The sequence below is a fragment of the Pyxicephalus adspersus genome, chromosome 5, assembly GCF_032062135.1.
Source record: "Pyxicephalus adspersus chromosome 5, UCB_Pads_2.0, whole genome shotgun sequence".
NCBI lineage: Eukaryota > Metazoa > Chordata > Amphibia > Anura > Pyxicephalidae > Pyxicephalus > Pyxicephalus adspersus.
Window position 1 is genome coordinate 83,245,175 of NC_092862.1, and position 23,825 is coordinate 83,268,999.

Here is a 23,825-nt window from a genome sequence, read left to right on the forward strand (position 1 = left end):
GAAGAAGGGTGAAGAGGAGCAAAGGCGGGTGCGGTTGATACCAAGGACGTTGGCTAATTGGCTACAAGCGTTTGCCATCTTGGCTAGTGTCATTGGGGAAAAGGAGCCGGAACATTGTTCAGCGCTGTTTTGTTACTTAGACGCTATTGGGGAAGCTTATAGGGTGTATGGGGGTTTGGCTTGGCTACGCTATGATGAGCAGTTCCGGCAAAGCAAGGCCATACGGCCGTCAATCCGTTGGGACCGCAGGGATATCAATCTGTGGATGACAGTTGATGACTCCGGTGAGGGTGGTAAGTTCGCCCTTTCTCGGGGGGGGCCAGGTCGCCATGGGGTCCCCGGCCCTTAGAAAAAACGGTGTTTGCTGGCAATTCAATGAAGCCACCTGGCGATTTGGCGCAGCCTGTCGCTTCCGGCACGAATGTTCCGGTTGCGGCGGGGCCCATGAGCTTGTGCGGTGTTTTCGTCATGAAAAGGGGCGACAAGGGGACTTTGCTGGTAAAAGGGAGGACGCTGGTGATGGTAGAAAGGATGGTTCCCTTTCTAAGTAGATATCCGGACAGGGCTGCGGCGCGCTTGTTGGAGTCGGGTTTTAGGGAGGGGTTTCGGATTCCTTGTTCGTTGGGGGCCGCGCCGCCTCGGGCTCGGAATCTGAAATTGGCCCTGGATCGTCCAACGGTCATCTCGGCGAAGTTGGCCAAGGAGGTGGAGCTGGGCAGGATGGGGGGGCCTTTTGCAGAGCCGCCAATAGAGGGTTTGGTGGTGTCTCAGTTGGGGGTGGTGCCCAAGAAAGAGCCGAACAAGTTCCGGCTGATACGCCATCTGTCGTACCCCCTTGGGGGCTCGGTTAATGCGGCCATCGACCCTGAGTTATGCTCGGTGTCTTATGCTTCGCTTGACTGTGCGCTCAAGTGGGTGCGGCGTTACGGCAAAGGGGCTCTGTTGGCCAAGGCCGATATTGAGGCGGCTTTCCGCTTGCTGCCGGTACACCCGGAGAGCCAGCGTTTCTTGGGGTGCATGTGGCAAGGGGCGTTCTATGTGGATAGGTGTCTACCTATGGGCTTTTCCTTGCCTTTCGCACTTTTTGAAACGTTCAGTTCCTTTTTGGAGCGGGTTGTAAAGGATGTGACCGTCAATTATTCATTATTTGGATGACTTTCTGTGTATTGGCCCGGCCAATTCTTCGATCTGAAGGGTACTGCTAGGTTCGCTGCAGTATATCGCAAAGAAATTTGGAGTTCCGTTGGCAGCGGGCAAGACGGAAGGGCTGACGTCGGAGCTGGCCTTCCTGGGCATTGTGATTGACACGGAAGCCATGGAGTGTCGGTTGCCGGAGGATAAGTTGCGTGGGCTGGTGGATGAGGTGGTTCGGGCCAGCAGGTGCAAAAAATTGCAGCTGAAGGAGCTTCAATCTCTGTTGGGTAAGTTGCACTCCGCTTGTAGAATCATGCCTATGGGGCGGATTTTTGCCAGGCGGTTAGCAGCTGCGACTGCGGGGATTCGGCGCCTAACGCATTTTATTGGGCTGAATAAAGAGCTGAGGGCGGATCTGGTGGTGTGGCGAAAATTTCTGGAGGGATACAACGAGCGTTCGGTGTGGATGGATGGGCCGGTTGTCAGTGCAGAGCTGGAGCTGTTCACGGACGCGGCTGGAGGTGTTGGGTATGGCGCTTATTTGCAAGGGGAGTGGAGTGCAGAGGCCTGGCCAGCGGAGTGGGTCAAATCGGGCTTGACGTCCAATTTGGTTGCTCTGGAGTTATTTCCCATTGTGGTGGCGTTGAAAATCTGGGGTCCCAAATTGCCGAACAGGAAGATTCGTTTCTGTTGCGACAATATGGGTGTGGTTCAGGTAGTGAACTCTTTCACGGCCTCGTCCAGGCCGGTGATTCGGCTGATGAGGCATTTGGTGTTGAGGTGTTTGAGACTGAATATTGCGGTGGGGGCAGTTCATGTGCCGGGTACAATGAATACCATTGCTGATGCCTTGTCTCAACTTCAGTGGGACCGGTCCCAGCAGTTGGCGCCAGGAGCGGCCCGGCCCGGTGTTTCGCAAGTGCTTGAGGGCGGAAGGCTTGAATGACAAGGAGCTCTCGTTGCACTCCTTTTGGATCGGGGCTGCCACGGAGGCAGCCAGGTGGGGTTTAAGTGAGGAGGTCATTAAGCAGATTGGTCGTTGGGAGTCCAGACGTTTTCGATTGTACATTCGTCCACATTTGGTTGTGCGGTAAGTGGGGAGTCCGGGGGGGGGCGGGATGTTAGCTGGTCGGAGGTGGGCAGGACGTTAGCTGGTCGGTTGTGCACAATGGGGGGGGGCTAATTTTGAAGGTCTGTGGCTGATGGGGCGGTTATCGGGGTTCATTTATTCAATTATGTTTTTGTTGCAGGTGCATTGCCCGGCTTGGTGTAGATCTTAGGAGACTCGTATGTGTCGAGGGGTGCACGGAGAGCGGCTGTTAGCTTGGATGGTAGACAGCTGGGCATCCCTCGATATGCCGGGCTGGTGCAATGGCTCGGTGTGCCGGGTCTAACTTGGAGCAGGTTCATGCCTGAATTGAATCGTTTTGTGGGGTTGGATCGGGTACCTGCTGTGCTGGTTTTACACATGGGTGGGAATGACTTGGGTGTCAGGCCGGTTCGGCAGTTGATTAGAGATATAAAGTGGGATTTCTTACGGTTGAGGACTCGGTTTAAGCAGTTGATTGTGGTCTGGTCGGCTATGATTGGTAGGCTGCATTGGTCGGGGGCTAGGTCAGTGGTGCGGTTAAACAAGGCCAGAAAGAAGTTGAATAAGGATGTGGGCCGGTTCTTCTTGAGTAATGGGGGTATGGTGGTACGGCATCGGGATCTGGAGGTCGCGACGGGTATGTTTTTGGGTTCGGATGGGGTACACTTGACGGATGTGGGCTTGGATCTGTGGTGCCTGGGCTTACAGGACGGGATTCAGCGGGCACTGCAGGTGTGGAGGGGCGCACAAGAGTGAGGTGTCTCTCTTGTGGCGCTGTGGCGGTTGAGGTCCTCGGGGGGAGTGTGTTTTTTGTTGATAGTTATGTTGGGGGGGACCCATCTAAGGTATGGAGTCCCCGGTGTGGTTGGACGATCTGGTAAATTTGTTGGTGGGGTCTGCACGAGTAAGGGTCATGGCGTTCCCGAGCTGGGTGTATGGGCAATGGAGCAATTCATTGGTAAGGTGCAGAGCCCAAGGTTTTTTATAAGTGGTGGACCCCAGAGGACCTGCAACTAGGAAATTATAATTCTGAGTTTTACTGCAAGGTTATTGTTGATTTATATCTTGGTTATATTATTATATATATATTTATTTGTTCAGTTAAATAATTTACATGTTTGTAATGGTTATGTATATATATATATATATATATATATATATATATATATATATATATATATATATATATATATATATATATATATATATATATAGTTCTAGTTAATAATTTATATATTGTTATTATTCATGATTAATATGTTATTTAATATGTTATGTATTTAAAGATTTGTTTAATAAAAAGCCTGCGGGCCATTTAAGCAACGTTGGTGTGTTTAATGTGTATAGGTGGGGGGTGAGAAATGTTTTGGGGGTAAAGATTAAAAAGTTTTAAAGATTAAGGGGAAGTTAGTTTGGGCAAGTTGACCGAGCTATGTCTTGCCGCAGTCATGGCGTTATTTGTAACAGAGTTATTACCTTAACTCCAGCTATATATTTTTTTACAACTTCACAAAAATTCTACTTTTACTAAACTACTTACCCAATTTTTACTCCATGCTGCCACTACTATTTTTAAGGATCTTATTTAAACCAAAGAGTTACATGTAATCATTGTTTTCAGTCCCTTCAATCATGGAGGCTCAGTACATGTATGCATTACCTAGATCAGTCTATATGAGGCTGGGTACTTTAATATTTTTAGGGTATACAGCACTATTCTGTTCCCTCCCACAGCTATGATCTGTGTGAATTGCACAGAAAAGTACAGGAACAATGAGGTTTATTTACTGAAGACTATGCATGTGGTAAAAAAAATACCCTACCACATTCTAAGAAGAGTTTAAAAGATCCCTTGCAGTAATAACTTTTCAGTTTGACCGCTAAGGAAATAAACATACTAGAAACCTGCATATTCCAGGTACAAATAGTTGATCAAAAGGAAGGCAAAAAAAACCCTTATGCAATTGTATGTTCCCTGGATTACCAGTCTCTGGTGCCATTCCTTTAAAACTATAGTACTTGCTAAAACTATTTCCTGAAGGAGCCTATTCCACACTTTCACAAACCTTACTTTGAAGAATCCCTTCTGTATACAGAGATTAAACTTTATTTATTTTAGTCACAAAAGTGCCCTCTAGTCATTTGCCTTAAAATGAATATTTGTGAAGCAAGTTCTCAATATGGAGAACTTTATAGGGTGATCATGTCCTCTTCTCAAGGAAGAATACATTCAGTTCAGGCAAATCTCTCCTTTATGCTTCTTATTAATTTAATTGCTCTTCTCTGAACACTATCCAGTTCCACAAAATCCTTTTTGTGAGCTGATGCCCAAAAACGGGCTTGTCTGGCTGCCCTTTGTTCCATATCAGGGCCCCCAATGCACTTGGTTACCTATTTAATCACAGCAGGGCTTTTAATGATTGCCTTTCTAACCACATCAAGCTACAAATGCACCTCGCTGCTCTTTGTTCCTAAACTGGGCTATCAATGCACCTGGCTGCCTTTCTAAACCCAATTTGGGCTAGGAATTCACCCGGCTGCCTTTTGCACCTCACCTCACCTGGCTGTTCATTGTTCCTCATCTGGGCCACCAATGCACCTGGTTGCTCTTTTCTCCTCATCTAACCTACCAATGCACCTAGCTGCACATTGTGCCTCATCTGGGCTACCAATGCCCCTGGCTGCTCTTTGTTCCTCATCTGGGCAACCAATGCACCTGGCTGCTCTTTTCTTCTCATCTAACCTACCAATGCACCTGTCTGTACATTTTCCCTCATCTGGGCTACCAATGTTCCTGTATTTTCTTTGATCCACATCTGGGCTACCAATGCATTGATTGGCTGATTTTTATTGTTCATTTGTACTACCAATGCACCTGGCTGCCTTTCAAACCACATCTGGGCTAGCAATGCACCTGGATGCCTTTCCTACCACACCTGGTCTAGCAATGCACCTGGCTGCCATTCCAACCACTTCTGGTCTACCTGGCTACCTTTCCAACAACATTTGGGCTAGCAATGCACCTGTCTGCCTTTCCAACCACATTTGGTCTATCATCTCACCTGGCTGCCTTTCCAACCACATCTGGGCTAGCAATGCATCTGGTTGCCTTTCCAACCACGTGTGCCCTGCCAATTCATCTGGCTGCTCTTGGAGTAAAACTAGTATATCTGAATCCAAATATTCCTTGCTGCCACAAGGACTAACACCCCCCCACCCCATGAAAAATCATGACCTACTCCCCCTTTTGTTGACACCAGGCTTTTGTATCCTCCTGTGCTGTTGGAAAAAAATGCTCCAAAATCTCCATCCATGCTTTTGCCTTTCCCCTAGAATTTGAGTAATATCCATCATTAGTGTCCCACACCTCAGATAGAAAATAGATTAAATTTATCAGCTCTGCTGTTTCCACCTTTGCCTTTGTTGTCGGTCTATAGGGGCAAAGAAGTGGTTACCTAGGACTTCCTTTCCTAAGCACTAGGGACATTTTGCAGGCGTCAAAAAACGTATGGAGAAAAGCTCAAACGCTGACACCCTCTGCCCCCTGCGCAATGAACAGACTCATTCGTTTGCATCTTATCTATTTTTTACAGATTTTTTTTTTGTTGCACTTTTAACTGATATTACTGCAGGTCGGAACATGCTCTTACATTTTGAAAAGCATAAACTTAATCATATATCAGACATATATAATACGATCACAGTCCACATACCATGTACTTTGCTTTCATTTGGAATAGTTCCATTCTGCAACATATGCATACTGCTATTTCTCTGTTAAAAACACAAGAAAAAATGGCAGAATAAAAGCACATTACTTAAGATTAAAAAAAAACATTGCTTTCTGCAATGGCCTAATCTCTTATACACATTTTTGGCTATAAAGGTAATTTTTGCACCATTTAACATGTAAAAAAATCCCTCATTAAAGTTTTAGAAAAACTAATAAATCCTTGATAATAAAGTCATATTAGTAAACACTGTAAGAAGTAGTCAACTTTGAAAACAATATGTGTGCTGTATAACCAGTGCATACAATATTGCAGATAGTATGTGCAATTTGATAAGTGTAAAAAAATGTAACAAAAGTTTTCATTTTGCCCCAAAATGTTTTTTATTAATAGAAAATTGTCTTACTCTTTGTCCTTGATCTCTTTTATAAATCTTGGTTAAATGTTTTGCTTGCTTGCGGCCAAATTTTGTTGACTTAAAAGACTCTAAGCGTTTTTTCATTGTTCTTTGAAATATCTCCTTAGTTTGGGTTTCATCTTCATCTATTGTAACTTCATGTCGACTATAAAGGTGTTTTTGCTGTAAATAAAAAATAAATAATTGAAGTTGATTGAGATTGTCACCATCCTATGTGCTTAAGAAAAAAAGCCTACTGTATAAGAGCAAGTGAGACTAATTTTGTTTACTCCGAGTATCAATATGTTTGTGGTTGTAAGAATATGTTGTCCTGAAGGAATTAGATTGCCCACCCTGGGTAGTTGTATCAGTTAAAGACAGGAGGAAAGAAGGGTTTTTGGCAAAATAATGTATTGTTTTAAATGATGAAGCTCACAAAACTATACAAAATAATTAAATAGACTGCAAATATCTTGTGGTCATAAGAAACCTAGACTTAAGTTTAGGCCAAAGGGGCACTATACAATTGTCATCTAGCATTATATAGATCCCTAATGCCACTCATTTATGATGAAATAGTAGGTAGGCGTTTTTCATGTAGACCATTGTACGCGACCTGTTTCACCCTATAGGCTTCCTCAGGGGTAGCAGGGCATCAGCAAAATGTTACACAGACAGTTGTCTGTGACCATGACATATGACCATGGTAGGGACATTAGATTGTGAGCCCCTTTGAGGGACAGTTAGTGACACGTTTACAGACTGTACAGACTGTACAGAGCTGCTTAATATAATGGCGCTATATAAATACTGTGTAATAAGTATAAAAAACAAATCCAGATATTTCGAAAATCCGGGCCTTCCTCAGGTTTCAGAGGTTGCCGGATTTTTGATTGTCAACCTGTATAATGATTTTACTTATTACAACCTAGATGTTTATCAATATTTTGGAAAGATGCCTTATGGGGACTTTCTGTAAGAACTACTATTTGAAAGTCTCTTCATGTATTGTGATTTCAATATTTATACGTGCTTCAACGGAGGGTAAGTAAGAATTATAGATGAAATTAATTAACTATTTTCATATAGTATAAATCGTTGTTCTATCAGTACATACGTGAACAAAAAATACCTTTCTGCTGTTTTAATATAGCAACAGAAAATCAGTCTGGAATATATTTCCCCCTGAAGAAGCGGGTGTATTCTGCAAAACGAGTTGGGTTCAATTCAAATATCTGGCTGCTACATTCTGAAGTTTTTGGTCCATTTTAACATCCAATCATTTTACTTACATACATAACATACATACATATAGAAGAAGCTGTGTCCAAGTATGGATTTGTCTCAAACATTATGTATTTATATTGCTGTAATTTTTGCAACCTGTTCTAATTTTTATGTACATTGAAAGAGTAGTTGTTTTTTTAAAAAACTTTTTAATGATGTTGGTATGAAAATGTTATAATTTTTTTTTAACCTCCCTGCTTTTTCCAATCCCATGGTTTGGCTGTTTGAAGGTTTTTGTCTATATTTGATTGACACTTGTTTGTCTGGATTGCTGATCATTCCCCACTTACAGTCTTGGGGATAACTTTCTTATTTTCCATGAACGTAAGCAGGGGAATTTTTCCAACTTGGCCTCCAGCAGTAAAATTTAAAGTTCTATTTAGAGTTTAAATTCTAAGCTATTCAAAACCCAAAACCCTGCTAAACAATACTACAGTTTTGTGCATCTCCTATTGGGTCTGATTTTGCTGTTTCAGGTTTGCTGAATCACCCAGGTTCTCCAAAAATTGTCGATCGTCTCCAGTCTTGGAAAGTTTAACAAATCTGGCCTATCAAGTGAACTAAACTTGTCACATAATGGTATATATGCATACACTTTAAAACAAGTGCAAGTGTACAAATACCTAAAAAGTTAACTGAACCTGTGATTGGGTAAATTTTGCCACAATAATTTATTGCATAAAAAGATAAAAGGAACTCATGCAACGGGCTGAATACAAGAATACCTCTAGAGAAGAGATTTACATCTGCTGCAACTATGAGTTCCTGATGTTCCTGCAGTTTCCAGATTTATGGATGCGTGCAAATGTGCAAAAGAATCTTTAAAGCATGGCCAATTCTGAGTGGGCTTTTACTTTAGGTTGTATTTTTTTAGGGTTTTATGATTTGTATTTAAGTTTCTTGCATGGTCCTTTTTTTTATGCAAAGCTTTTGTTTCAGGAAGTTTGGTACTTTTTTTTTGGCCTTGTTACTGACAATCTTGTATCTGAACAGTTTTTTGCCCTCATTATTCTAAAATTAAGTCAATTAGTTTAGTTATAGAATTTGATATGCTCTGTGTCAATAGTACATTTTAGCTTTTTCTCCTTCATCAAGTTTTTTGCAAGACCCCTCATTACAGCATTGTATTTGAAATTGCTGTGTATGGGAGTTAGCAGGAGGGCCTGTAAGGAAATTGTTATACCTGTGAGTTAAAATATGATGCAATGTAATCTCTGCTAGTTTTACAATGGCTATATTTTGACAAGCAAAATACCAGAGTTGTATAGATTGCAAAGATCGGGACATAATGCTGCCCATGTACAATGCATTAGTCAGATCTCATCTGGAATATGCAATCGAGTTTCGTCACTATTTCTCAAAAAGGGACTGTATTTTGGGACTGGAGAATGTGCAACTAAACTAATAGGAGGCATGGAGGAGTTCAGCTATGAACAAAGATTAGCTGAATTGAATTTATTCTCATTTGAGAAGAGGTGTTTAAGGGGACATATGGTCACCCTATCTAAAGATATTCTTCAACAATATTCACTTTAAGGTTAATAAAACATTTGTAATAGAGAGGATTTTTTTTTCAAAGAAGATAAATTTACTTATTAATGACAATATTGTAAGCACAATTGAAGAAAAAATCAATACATTTATATTCAAAGTTCAACTGCCATATTACAGACCCAGATTTTGCTATTGGCTTTTTTGAAGGAGGTCAAGACTGTGGTAGTGATTCCAGGCAGTATTCAAGGAGTTTAGAGGATATATAGATTTTAGTTTTAGAAAGTATCCTAAGGTTTCAGAGATAGTCCTAGAATGTTTTAGTGAAGGGGGATAGGAGTTAATCATGTGGTCAGGTAGATAAATAGTGCTATCCCCACTATAAAATGGTGGCAGGACTTGACTTTTAGTAGAAAAAAAGTTGGCAACACATGGCTTGTAATTATACAAGGAAATGAGCATATTTTAGTTGTTTTTAATGGGTTCTATCAAAACCTTTAAGAAATTTACTGATAATTGTAAATAGTATACTCTGAATTACTGTATATACCTTACATTTCAGAATTAGATGACAACATTAGGACAGAAATGGCAGGGATGAAGTATGGGGTGTTTCATATTGCAGCAAACTGTTATTGTTTTACTAAATTTCATTTTTTTGGCTACTTTCATTGACATTTAATATATAATAATATATTAATACACATCCACTGTATTTACTGGCAAAACAAAAACAAAAAATACACCTAAATGAAATGAAGAAAAAAAAATACTTACTAGTCTTCTTGGTTTGTACAAGTATTGTTGTAGTGTGTGATGACTTAATACATCTTCAAAGTCTCTTACGCTTTTTCTACGTTGCTCCAGCGCTTGCATATCTAAGCACACTGCACTGGCATTTTCTCTTCTGAAAAATAGAAAGAATCATTTATATTTTTATATTTATATATTTATATTTTTTACTAATGAGTGTAAAAAAAGTATCTTGTTTTCCTATTTTATTGCAATAAAACACTTATATTTTCTCCTAAAACGTTTTAAATACTTTTGTTGACAAGCTTCTGATCACATCAGAACTGATCTACTATCTGTACAAGTCTATGGTAACACAAAAGCAGTTGGAATTAGGTGGTCAAATGCTGACCAGGAGGTGAATTGAGCATCTGCTCCTGGATGTGTCTTACACAGATGTCAAAAGCACACTGCCTTTGCAGCTGTGTAAGACACATCTGGATTTTTTTTCTAGTAGATTGTTTTTAATTGTTCATTTAAATGTAGGTTTGTTTTAACTACCGGTATATGTTCAGTGTTCTATTAGCAAAATCTGGGACAGAATAAGAGAGAATGAGGTGGCGGAAGATGGGGTTTGAGATACTGTATATGCAGATTTTAATTTGCATTTTGTGTCATTTTTTCAACCTATGTTACGTGTCAATGAACAAAAGATCGGTCACTACTGTACTGTACAGTGGTGGTTTAATTTTAAACTTCCATTACAGCGAGAACCAGGTCTTCCTGGGCCAGAAGGTTGCTATTGTGATGACTAGCACCCCTTCTCATCAAACTTTTAAAAAGACCCTAAGCATAAACGATAAAAATATACATTGTGAAGTATACAATATATTTATATATATATATATATATATATATATATATATATATATGAATTTTCTAGAGGATCTCGGCCTCACTAGAAAGTCTTAGAGCCTAGAAAAGATTAAGAAGACAAGCGTTAGGATCTAAAGCTTTCAAGTATGCATCCAGTATTCCCCAGTGGCTGAATATCCTCCTCACATAACATGAAATCAGCCTTTTCAACTGGCATCACAAGACAATATTTTGGTATCTGGCCTGGAGTCCTCATCTACAATGACAGGAACATAAATGGAATCTGTTGCCATGTTGACGGCTTTCTCATAAGCAGTACTGCCATTTAGAACTTCATATTCTTTTGTGAAGGCAATTAGATCCCTCAATCATTTTAGTAAATTGTTAAATAAAGACACCACAGTGGTCTTGCTCAACCCATAAACAATACGTTACTAAAGTCTCAAAAAAGTAGCTTGGCCTTGAAAAAACTAAATATTTTTTTTACAACACAATGTTAGGTAACTTTGTTATATATAGTGTACACAATAAAAGGCAATTGTGTGAGATTTGCATCAACTGCACTTATTGCAGAAATGTATTTCAGGCTTTAGGTTCAATTTAAGGGCACTTTTATTTACAAAAAAAAAACTCCAACACAAAGCAAATCCAGGGTTTTCACTCAAGAGGAATCAATGTTATTCACAGCATGACCAAAAAAACACCACATTTTTCCTCCTGCCTCTGGTCTACCAGACCTAAACTGTGGGAGACATTCTCCCATATCACAGCCTTCCTGCCTGAGCCACACCTCACCTCAGGTTGCAACTTTCTCACTTACAAAGACAAGCTAATTTTTAGCATCAGCCAGGTGCTTCCAGCAATTCTAAATCCCTGGACTGGAAGCAGAATGGAGTGCCTGGCCCACTTACTCCTTCCAAGACACTCCGGGCTTGGATGACCGATGAGTAGCCACAAATCTGCAGCTCAACATATATTTACAGCCTTTGGCTATGTACACACATGCAATAATTGTCGTTGGAAAGAATCTTTCACGACCCTTTCCAATGACTAACGACTGTACGATGCATGAACGAGTGCTGTACATACAGCACCGTTCTGCTCTATAGAGAGGGTAGGGGGAGAACGACGGAGCAGCACCCCATTGCACTCTTTCCACTTACATTTTGATCATTCATTGTCCATCATCCAGATTGGAATGTAAGAAATGAATTTTTGTAAGAAATTCATTTTAAGTGACATTCGGCAGCCAAGTTGATGGTATGCTGTTAGCATGTTGTTCGCTAGTTCAGCATGGTTTTCAGCTTGCTGGTTGCCCAGAAAGTTTTGTGTAACTAGCACAAATGAATCCCAAGCAGCAAGTTCAAGTGGGTTGATTTGTCTCCGAATGTGGCATCACACATCAAATTGTGGATTTGGGGACCAACAAAAATGCCTGCTTTCAGTTTAGCATCTGTTATAACTTATGCAATATGTTATACTCATACCCATACCATCACAATCCATTACAACTACAACGTTTTTCATTAATCCAAGTTTAATATGAAGTGGCGGTAAACTTTCTGTGTCAAGTGTGATTGTACTGGCCAACAGTGTGTTCAGGTCTGGGTGGCCATTCTTTCACTTTGTAATGGTTGCTGTCATCATGACTGTTTCACAGGCACAGAAAGCACATATATTTTGTATATCCCAATTGCGGGCCAAGAAGGAGTGCCACCACCTTCAGGTCACCACAAATGTTCCACTTGTGTTCTGAATAGTTATTCAATTTCAAAATGACCTCCATGGATTCGTATGTCTTTCATTCCCTCGGCATGAGCAAGAGGTACAGAAGTTTTTTGTTACCTTTATGCAGCAATACAGCTCTCAAACTTGCTTTGCTTGAGTCTATGAACAATCTCCACTGCTCTGGTATGTATCCTCAACTCAACTCCATCATCAGGCCACCCATGTCAGTACAGAAGCAAAGGTTTCTTTTCCAGCTTGTAATAACCTGCAAACTTTGTGTGACGATCATGAAAGTGTGAAATTGTCGTTCCTTTTTGTAGCAAATTCCACTTCTTTAATCTGGAGACTAACAGTTCAGACTTCTCTTTTGACAAAGACAGGTCCTTTACTAGATCATCTAAATCTGGTTGGCTTATAAAATGTGGCCTACCCTCTTCAAATTGGGGTTCATAAAATTCATTAAAGTCGATCTCATCCTCCTGTTCCTCACCCGTCATGTCACTGTCAGAAACAACAGATGTTGGAGGGACTGGCACTGGATTCTCTGCATCATGTGGTACTGGCTTCAGAGCAGATTCACAATCAGGATAGAAGATTTCTGACTTGGTTTTCTTCGAAAACTCAGCAATTTTACTTTATACAGAAGTAGCAGTCTGAGTGATGGTCTTTTGGCTCACGCCAAACCATAGGCACAGCAAAAGGCATTTTATTCTTTTTCCCATTCAACCGTTGTGTTAGGCCAACGTAACACACCTGGCAGCAGATATGAGGTGCCCAGCTTTTATCCTGATCTCCAATTTCACATCCAAAGTGATACTTGTAAGCAACTTCTCACCCTCCTGGTTAGGTTCTTGTGTTGATCACACGGAGTAAATTTGCCACAAATGCAGCAAAAAATGTCTGATTTATTAACACAGCTGCACCTACTCATCTTTAGCTCAAAACAGACTCACTATGACCTATCTATATTATCCAATAAGTTTTGCACTAGAGACAAGCCCTTGGTCCATCTCGCCTTATATACCTATTTCTGACATCAGCTCACTGACTTGCCCAGACATGCCTGGCCGCTGCTGGAACAAGCATGCCACCAGACGACGTGATTCAGCTGAGGTAGCAGTGGGCATAGTGGTAGCTGCAACTGTTATATTGTTCCCAGTTCAACAGCTATAGCACGCCTATGGCTTAAAATCTGTACATGATAGGCAATATCTGAGTTCAGATTTGGAATCGGCACACACATTATCATGTAAATCACATGAACCATTGGATGTGTGTACCCAGCCTTATCCAAGCCCTTTAATCCCTTTTGCAAAATTGAGGTTTATGATGCCAAATACCCCCTGAATTTGGCATTAAAGGTTTATGTGTACTTCATAATGTTTGAAAAAAATATGTTTGATGTAGACAGTCATACACAAACTAGACCTGTTATAGGATTTGCATAAAACCTTTAGGGGGTTTGTCATAGCCTAAAAGTTTGACACTATGGAATGAATTAAAGAAAAGCCTCATACAAATATACAAGCTTACCATATTGACTTGAAGAAGGTGGGCATTGGTGTGCAAAGTTCTGAAAGCAGTACTAAAGATTTGACCTCCATTGAGATCCTAGAGTTAACCAAAATGGTATGCTCATGACAATGGTTGTTGCAGCCAGACTCATGCATCCTTCCCACCACTCCTCTTCTGATGACTGACTTTGTAGTTCTCTTCATTGGCTTTCATTTCATCTGAGAAAAAAATTTAGGCTCCTGTGCTTTGCCATTAAATCTCTCCACAGTTCTTGTCTCACTTACCTTTCTTACCTGGTAAAAAATACTCTCCTAGCCGGTCTCTTCATTCCTCCAATAACCTACCAATGACTTCCTCACTCATGTCCTCATCACACAAATGGATCCAAGACTTTTCTGGAGCTGCCTTGACTCTCTGGAATGGCCTTCCTATACGACATGCTCCTACTTTCTGCTTATTTAAACGAGCTCTCAAAACCCATATTTTTAAACTTGCCAACCCGTCTTCTTCTGTCTTTTAAAACCCTCACTACTTCCAATCACGCCACATCTCCCCTTCTATTGTGTGAGACTTCTCCCACCTCATAGATTGTACACTCTTCAGGGTAGGGTCCTCCCCTCCTTCTGTGTCACTGTCTGTCTGTCTGTCATTTGCAACCCCTATGTAATGTACAGCGCTGCATAATGTGTTGGCGATATATCAATCATGTTTATTAATATTATTAATAATAACAAATCGGAATGAAGGCATGGTCTTAGGTATGTTTACAAATAATGTTATCTGGTGCTCAGAATGGCACTGACGCAGCAACGTGTCAAATTTTACCTTCAATTAAAAATGACTGAATTACACAATTTTTTTTTTTTGGATAAACATGGTCTTTTTTTCTCTAGTTAACATTTCTAATTCTTAGTAGCAGTTTCTTATTCTTGTACTGGGATACTGTGTTAACTTCAATTCTAAAAAAATCAGAAAAATGGTTTCAGAGAGACAAATGAACTATTAATCGTGGCTTTGTTTCATAAAGTTTCCTATGCAATTCTGTTGATTTCAGTTAAATCATTAGTGCCACAGATCAATTAATAAAAGCTGAGGATAGCTTTTTAAACACTCAGATATCAACATGCAGATCAGATGTTAGATTCAAGCACTTATCCAAACTACTCCATTTGCTCATATGCCAACTCATATTACTGTATTCCTTTTACTTCTGAAACATGGGCTAAATGACTTCCATATGCATCCCTCAAAACAAAGCCTTAGTTAGGTGTCTATATTTAAGGACGAGTGTCCAATCAACTGAGTGATGAAGATGGCACATATACTGACACAATGGGGTCTATTTATGGCATTTAAACACATGGACCAAGAAGATTTTCCACCAGACAATGTTTCAGTGAATGTCAGATTCACTGTTTTATAATCAAACCAAAATGAGTACCTTACCCACACAACCAAGAATGTCTGTGATACACAGGCATACACCATACTAAAATCCACAGAAACACAGTAAGTACCATACAGCCACAACCAAAAATCTATCTGCACAGACACAATCAGTATTGTACTGACACAAGTTATATGGTTTTATTGAACTGACAGTGCAATGTGTATGTCACCCATATATTAAAAGGGTCCATATGCTCTGTTGTGATGCTTTACATTTATTATTGAGCATTTTAATGTATTTTGAATTAAGGCAGCTCATTAATGTCATTGCACAATTTCTATACACTATGCACACGATTGACGTGCTGCTCTCTTAGTACACACAAGTGTCTCAGTTAAACGTGCCCATTGATTGATTCCTGTGTTTTCCTGCATTTATAAACACTTAAAAACATCAATGAAAGCTCCCATTTCATTCAATGATGGCTTTTACAAGGATTTGTAAGCTTTTTATGAAAGCTTCTATTGAAAACAATGGATACTTTTATAAACATTTTTAGCAGGACCTTTAATAAGAGGACACCCAGATCTTCACCGCCCCACCCTGGGGAATGAGCACAGGGGTACATAAAACACCTTACTTACTCCCTGAAAGGGTTAAAAATATATGTAAACATAAGACCAGACTTTACTGTTAAAGTACTTTTATTAGATGTGTGTGTTTTGTGCTTAACCTCCCTGGCGGACTGATTATATAAGTATTTTTAAATGTCAAAGTTGTACATTTAAAAATACCTATTATTTTAAATTTCCCACCCCCAGCCACACGCTCCTGCCCCCCAGCCACACGTTCGCACGTCCCATTCCTGCCCCAACATTCACACGTCAGGTACACAGATACAGGCATCGCCAGGCAACATCGATCATCATCGGATCACAGATCATCTTCTCCAGCATCACTGGAGGATGACATGTGGGTGCAGAACACATGCCACAGCTCTGCTAGGGCTGCAGGAGAAATCAGGAAGTTACAGTTAAAACACACATATCTAATAAAAATACTTTAACAATAAAATCTTGTCTCGCTTTTTCATGTATTTTTTTTAACCTTTTCAGGGAATGAGTAAGGGGTTTTATGTACCCCTGTACTCATTTCCTGGGGTTAAAATTAAAAATCATAAATGCTTTTGTTAAATCGTGGCAAATTGTTGTAAAATGCGTCATAGGCAATTATAAGAGTTGTTTTAGCATAAGAGTTTTTTTTTAAATGCTTGTAAAAGTGCAAAAAATGCATATGAACGAGGTAGAAACGGTTACATCCTTTTTTTTAACCGTGTAGACCCACCCTTAGGTGCACTCTAAATCCAGTTCACTAGGGAGGTCAGCATCAAACTTAGATGCTTTAAGGGTGATTCCTGTTTTTTTAAGGGAACCCTCTCCAAAGCACTTTTGAAGGGCATGGAATCAGCATACCAGGAGAACTGTATGGTCACCACTCCCTACTATGGGGATACCAGCTTGCATCTCTGATTCTAGACTATTTCATTCAGGAAAGGGAAGGGCACATTTTAAAATACAAATTATCCACTAGGGAGTCATGTAAATAGTATCCAAATCAAAAAAACAGACACATGGTGGAGAAATGTCAGAACAAATTCACATTTAGACCTGGTTGACCCTCATCAAACTGCCAACACCTCATCCCCATCCTTCCGAACACCGCTTATACTGCACATGTAAATGTGCACTACACTGCAATGCAAGCTGTGGCTACCCACTATCCCAATTGTGTATGGCTCCAACTGCCTCCAGTACACAGACCTGTGCAGCTTTTATCCTTTTTTTTATTTTATCCTCCGGCATTCAAACTTGTCTTGAAGTCAGCGTGCATCAGAAATAATGTACCAGGAAGACACAGTATTCAGGTCAAACCTAAAATAATCTACTTAGAACGGGTTGCTGCCATGTGAATGTGTTGAATAATCCACTCTAATTAGGTTAGCATGGGTGAGAGCTGGGAGTGAGTGACTCTAAGTGAAAAAAAGGAAATCCAACCCCGGTAATAAAAGTAACCCATGCCAATACAATATGTTGATGAACCAGAACAAATGAGATGTACATGAGGGTTTCTGACTTATTATAGATTTTTTTTTTATTTGTGCATTCTCTGGGGGTTAGTGACTCAAAAAGTACTGGAGCCAGAGGAGACTATTGTATTTTTATTAAAATACATACAGATAACTTACATATATCCACCCTGTGTCATCCTAATGTTGGATTTATGAAGTAAGGATTTCTCCCTCTCCCCCATATTTTCTTTTCTTTTACAAGTTGGCACAGCTTTCTTGAAGATTTTTGTATCTTGAGAGCTGACATCAGGCTTTAAGCCAGATAGGACATGGACTGGTTGAGGGCCTATCTGAAACTTATGGAGAAGACAGGTTTTTGAGATGTTTATGAATAATAATAATGAAAGTATAATTTGTGTACTAATTGCATTGCTATTAGATAAGTCTTGGGCCCCTCATAAAGTGCACACAACAGTGATAAGATGCCATTTATTATACCAATGGTTTGGCAAGCGCCAGGAGATCATTTCAGTGACTTACTTTTGTATAGTAAAAACTTCGGGATATATCAGGAAAAATAAATTCAACATAGAGTTTTCTAGTCTACCATCGGCTATATGCCCAGTGGCTCATTCAGATGAAATCCCATTGCCGGGTTTCGTTACACTACCCTCTCTTGAACATGAATATGGTGATGAACTAGGTGACAACAATGATGAAGAGTTTGAAATTAAAGAGAACTCTGTTCGTAAGGGATTTGATCAGCATGAGTTGAGTGATTTAGGACTATCAAAGAAGGCTTCAGAACTCCTATCATCAAGACTGCGTGAGAAAAACTTACTTGATAAAGGAACAAAAGTATCGTACTTTCGAAACAGAGAAATTGCATTTCAGCAGTACTTTAGAACTGACAGTGGATTTGTGTATTGCCATAGCATACCTGGTTTATTGGAGGAATGGGGAATTCCAATCTATAACTCGACTGAATTGCGACTATTCAGACATTCAGTTTCTCTTTGTGAAGAATATGCAGACATAAAGAGAGTCCTTGAGTTGTTGCAATATCACCAACACAAATAGGTAATCTGTGTTGACCTTAAAATGGTATGCTTCCTTCTTGGTGAGCAATGCGGATACACCAAGTATCCCTGTTATCTGTGCATGTGGGACAGCAGAGCTCATGAGAGGCCTTGGGTGGAAAGGAATTGGCCTCTAAGATCTGCCCTAAAACCAGGTGATCCAAACATTCTACATGAGCCACTTGTTGATAGAAAGAATATTATATATTTCCGCCTCTGCACATGAAACTGGGTCTAATGAATACATTTGTTAAAGCTTTGCCAACTAAAGGAGACTGTTTCAAGTACCTCATTTTGGCATTTCCTAGCCTGTCATTTAAAAAATAAAGGCCGGTGTGTCTGATGGTTCACAGATTTGGCAGCTCATCAAAGATGAACATTTGATTAGGACAAAGTCTGAAGTCGAAAAAAAACGCTTGGTTATCACTCAAAACCAGTGTCGAGGACTTTCTTGGAAACACACAAGCAAATAATTACACAGAAATTGTCCAGAAACTCTTGGAGAGCTACAAAATGTTTGGTTGAAATATGAGCACCAAGGTGCATTTTCTGCATAGCCATCTTTCTAACTTCCCAGAAAACCTTGGTGCAGTCAGTGATGAGCAAAGTAAACAATTCCACCAAGATTTGAAGGTCATGGAAGGATGGTATCGGAGTAGATAGGGGTAGGTAGATGTACATATGATCGCTGACTATTGTTGGAGCATCCGGCAGGATTGTCCTAACACTGAACACTCCAGGAAAAGCTATAAGCGTACATTTTTACCTTAACCGCTTACCCGATTAATTTTCAAATGTTTTAGAAAAACAAATTAAAAATGTCAGAGTAACAATAAATCCTTTGTATGAACAAAAGAAATTTAAATAAACAGTGCACTCAAATACTTATTTCATTATTTTTTTCATTGGAGGGTACTCTGTATCGTAAAAACTGTATAGGAAAAACTAGGGTCATTTCTGGATTCGCCACCCAAAAATTAGTAAAAAGCAAGTGTAAGATCTAACTCAACAAAAACTGCATTCCCCAGGGTAATATGTTGGTTTAAATCTATAGGGCTGTACCTTGCCCTATCTGCAAGCATAATATGGTCTGGTGTATTTTTAAAAAGGGGGCAGGGACATGATGGAAGGTTGGGAGTATAGTATAAGACTATGGTCGTCAGCAGCCTTGTAAGGGCAGAATCTACGAACACAGTGAGTAAGTACTTAACAGTTCCTTGTTTGAGGATAAACAAGGAACTAATAAATACTCACCCACCATGGTATTAGGTTCTGCTCTTACATCGCTGCCAAGTCAATGAAGAAATCCATATGAGGTTGGCTGGAACAATATTTGCTTTGCCCATCAATTGCATTGCAGAAAAAAGTTACACTATTAACCTCCTTGCAGTTAAACCCGACCTTCGCTCGGGCAAAAAAAAACTGCAAGGATGGTTAAGCCCGAGATTTTGTACATCCTTACTTACCTGGTCCCCCTGTGCTCATCCAGCGTCGTCCTCCATCGATCATCGTCCGCCGATCTCTCCAGCGTTTTTTTATATTCATATTATCTACTAGAACCCCTGTTCGGACATATTTCTGTAAGTTACAGGTCTACAATTTAAAAAAAAATTTCATGAAAAACAGTGGATCACTTTTGGTACAGAAATCTAGACCTCAGTGTAACGCTTAGGTGGTTAATAGGAAAAAAAAACAAAAATAACACCATGATGGTCTTGACTAATGACATCACAGGGCTCATCGGCTAGTAAATAGAAACAACCAGATGGGGGAATTCAAAAGCCTTAAACAGGGAAGTCAAGAATGGGAGACTCTCCTTTCCAATATTCTAGGTAGGTAACAGAAAGTTTGTTAAAAACATTGGTGAATATTCTGTTTGGTGGCAGGATTCAGAGTAGCAATGAAGCTTTACCAAGTGTCAAAAAAAATATGTGTTTCTAAATGTTTTTGCTGGGCTGTCTCAATCCATTCAATTCAGAATTGCAATTTTGTTAAACCAGGTGCGTGGAGGTAGATCAAATCAAAAATTGTCTTCCTCCCAATTACAGGGATAAACAAGGCCAAGTATTTTGTACCTCTGGAGTAGTGGGTGCCATCCCCCTCAGTCACTCCTAGTTGTGCCCACTTCAGAATGGGTAAGTGGGAAGAAAGGTAGGAAAGGGAGTATGGGTGCAGAGAGCTACTTGCCACCTAAAGTGTCTGATAAATGAACAATTTGGGACAGAGGCCTGCTGGTATAGATTTCTAAGAAAATATTTAAATTTTAAGTAACTGGGGCAATGAGAGATTAGGGAAGTGCCACAACCATTTTGCTTTTGTGCAAGTTGCATGGTATCTAAAAAATGTGACCAATCCAGAGGACCAAGGTACTGTAGGATGGCAAAAGCATATATTTTAGCATGCAGAAGGGGTTCAGGTGAGGAGGATGGGGTAGGGATTTTTGAGGTGAGCTCCTGTATGGAAAGCATTATTTGCTACTAACGTTGAGAGCTTGAATCAAGGAGACACCTTCCTTCATAACAATTTTGAACTGTCAAAGAATAGCTGCTGGATTAGAAGTCTGGGTTACTCTAGAGAGGAAGGAAAAGTGAGGTTTGGGTATTAAGGAAACAATTACACAAAGGGTAGAAAGGTGCATGCAAATAGAAATCTATTTTTGTGTTAGCGTGTGTAGAGGTATTATGAATCCAGTTCTTTTTATGATTTTCAGGAGGGAAGCCACATTATATAACTCAATATCTGGCAAATTAAAATGCGGCTACTGAAGAATGTAATCAATCATCATTGAAATCCCCTTTTTTCTGAGGAAATCTTGTCCACTGTGGGTAAGTTAAGTGGCAACAACTGTAATCAGTGGAGTAGGGAAAGATACCATTTTAATGTACCACCCTACAAAAGAGTTTAAGGAGGCCCACTAAGAGAAAATCTGGTGCAGTGCATGCAGGTATTAAGGAATATACGGGGGCAAGTGAGAGAATTTATGTCTGGCCCATTGGAACAGAAAGGAGGTGTGCCTTGGTAGTTTATGTTTGAGGTACAGTACAGGTTCAAAAATCCGGCAACCCCTGGACCTGAGGTGTGCTGGATTTTCAAAAATTCCAGATTCTTCAAGGTTATATGCTGTATATATTAAAATGAAATTACACTAAAGGAAAAGCAAATTAAATTTTAATGTTCACCAACTAAATAAAACAGTTTTACAGAATTTTAGTTCAACTAAACAAAATATGGTCTCAGAATTTTAATCATTACTGTACCATAAAAAAAAGCTAAATAGCAGATAGGTTGTCAGGATGATCATCTTCATGAGTAACAGCATCTTCAGCAGCAGGAACAGCTTCGTTTTATGGAGGAAAAGCAGGACCTAACTGCTGATTCTGGAGTACTGCACCGTCAAAACATAAACAACGCCTCAAGAAAACAGTGTAAATTTGAAAATCTCCGAAATCCATGCTGGAAAACTGAAGGATCCGGATTATTGAAGGCCGGATTTTTGAATGTCAGCTGTATAAGGAAAAAGATTTTTCAACCTTGATAGTGTTGTGTCCCACACAATTGTGTTGTTATGGTTTTCATTTAGCTTATCTAGTTTGTTCCTCTCTCCTCCTATAGTTTTTATTATTTGCATATTTATCCACCCTCCTTTTGTTAGTGTCCAGGAAGTCAGAAAGTCGGGCACCTGATGCATATACTGCATGTGTATCCCGTTTTGACTTATGGAAATGAGCAGCTTGGGACAGTCTAGGAATCACTAATTACATAGCAACAGCAGTTGAAGCAGAATAGACAGCGTACCATGAAAGAGAGCCAAAGCGAGAAAGTGAGGTTATTATAATCAGCAGAAAAGTCAAGAGGATGGAAATAAACAGAAGCATATCATTCACAAATGCAGAAATTATAACCTTTACAAAGGTTACAATACAATACATATTCCTTTGAGTTCAGCAGTTTAGTTCCACTTTAAACTGACTAAATAAAGGTAAATAAAAGAGTAATTGCTGATTACATAACATAGAAAGGTGTTTAATGTCCATTACATTAGTGATATTTAATTTTAGGAACTCTCTGAGCAACAATCAAATTAATTTTGCAAGTGGTGTCTTTAATTTGACTTGCTCAGTGGAGACGTCTAGGAAAAGTAGAGTCAATCCCACAAAACCTTCTGGGGGTGTTATCTACGCAACTTATGTGCAGAACATGTTTGCCACATGGAAAGGAAGTCACATCTGAATTTTTTTGGCAACTATATAATGTTAAAGCTGGTTGCACAATAAAATGAAAGACAAATACAATATTTGTTTGTTAGCAAAGGCTAGGGAGTGCTATATTTTTGGTCAAGAGAATTGAGATGACTGCACACACGAGTTTAGGAAAGGATTTCTCTTCTCTTGTGTAGCAATATTTACAGATGAGAATTTTGTTTTTCCAACCTTGGGAGTAAAAGTGGAGGATTTGTGAGCATGTGCATTTGATGGGCATTCATTTATTATCTATCAGGTTTTGTTACTGTTGTGTCTCTACTGACAAGATTCATCCTCTTTGTTTGCCCTAGTGAACAATTTCCTGGGGTTGAAATTGAGGAAAACTTTGTTATTTTTAAGACAAGAATAGAAGAGGAATTGGTCCCTTGTAATCAGCATAGTAAGCTGAGATTTTTTTTAACTAAATTAGTTACTAAAACTAGTCACACAGAAGCAAAACCTTGCACAGTGTCTATACAATAAAGAGTTGTAATAAAAATTAGAAAGAGGCATAGTCAAAAGTATTTTTTTTTGCTAAAACTGTTTCACTCTTCAAATTAGTGTAATCACGTGCAAAACCAGCTAATGTAGATAAAATACATGTCAACTTCACCTCCATTTATTTGAAATGTTCTCAGAAGGATCTGAAACTGATCTCATGCTGCATTTCCCAATCAAAGCCTTTCAAACACAGTCTAAATTCTGAATTAACACATTACATGCTCCTACGGTAACATAGTAACATAACATTTTGTAACAAGTTATATACTCTGGTCATATACAGTTTAGTTAAACTTGGTAAAACACACACATACATAAATGCACACAATTTCATATAGAATTGACATGTATGCTATGCGAAATTCAAATCATCTAATTAAGAATGTAATAGATATAAAACAACTTACAAAAAATAGGACACAGATGGCTCTGAAACTGAAGGACGAGGACTGCTAAAATCAACATTAGCCATGTTTTCCATGCTTGGTGAGCGAATAAATGCTAAAGAACCTCTGCGCTCCCCCTTAGGAGAAAAAAAGGAATTTACATTTGAGTAATTCAAAAT

General features: G+C 39.6%; 1 protein-coding gene across 2 annotated transcripts in view; it reads right to left on the minus strand.

The window, feature by feature from the left end:
* Nucleotides 1-23,825, minus strand: part of SLC9A3 (solute carrier family 9 member A3) — a 130,508-nt gene that overhangs the window by 17,813 nt on the left and 88,870 nt on the right. For both annotated transcript variants that reach the window (XM_072411969.1, XM_072411968.1), the window contains exons 11-14: nt 23,668-23,783; nt 9,908-10,037; nt 6,362-6,535; nt 5,938-5,998 (exon numbers count right to left, since the gene is read on the minus strand). In XM_072411969.1, coding sequence (XP_072268070.1) covers nt 5,938-5,998; nt 6,362-6,535; nt 9,908-10,037; nt 23,668-23,783 — 481 coding nt within the window. The remainder of the gene's footprint in view (nt 1-5,937; nt 5,999-6,361; nt 6,536-9,907; nt 10,038-23,667; nt 23,784-23,825) is intronic.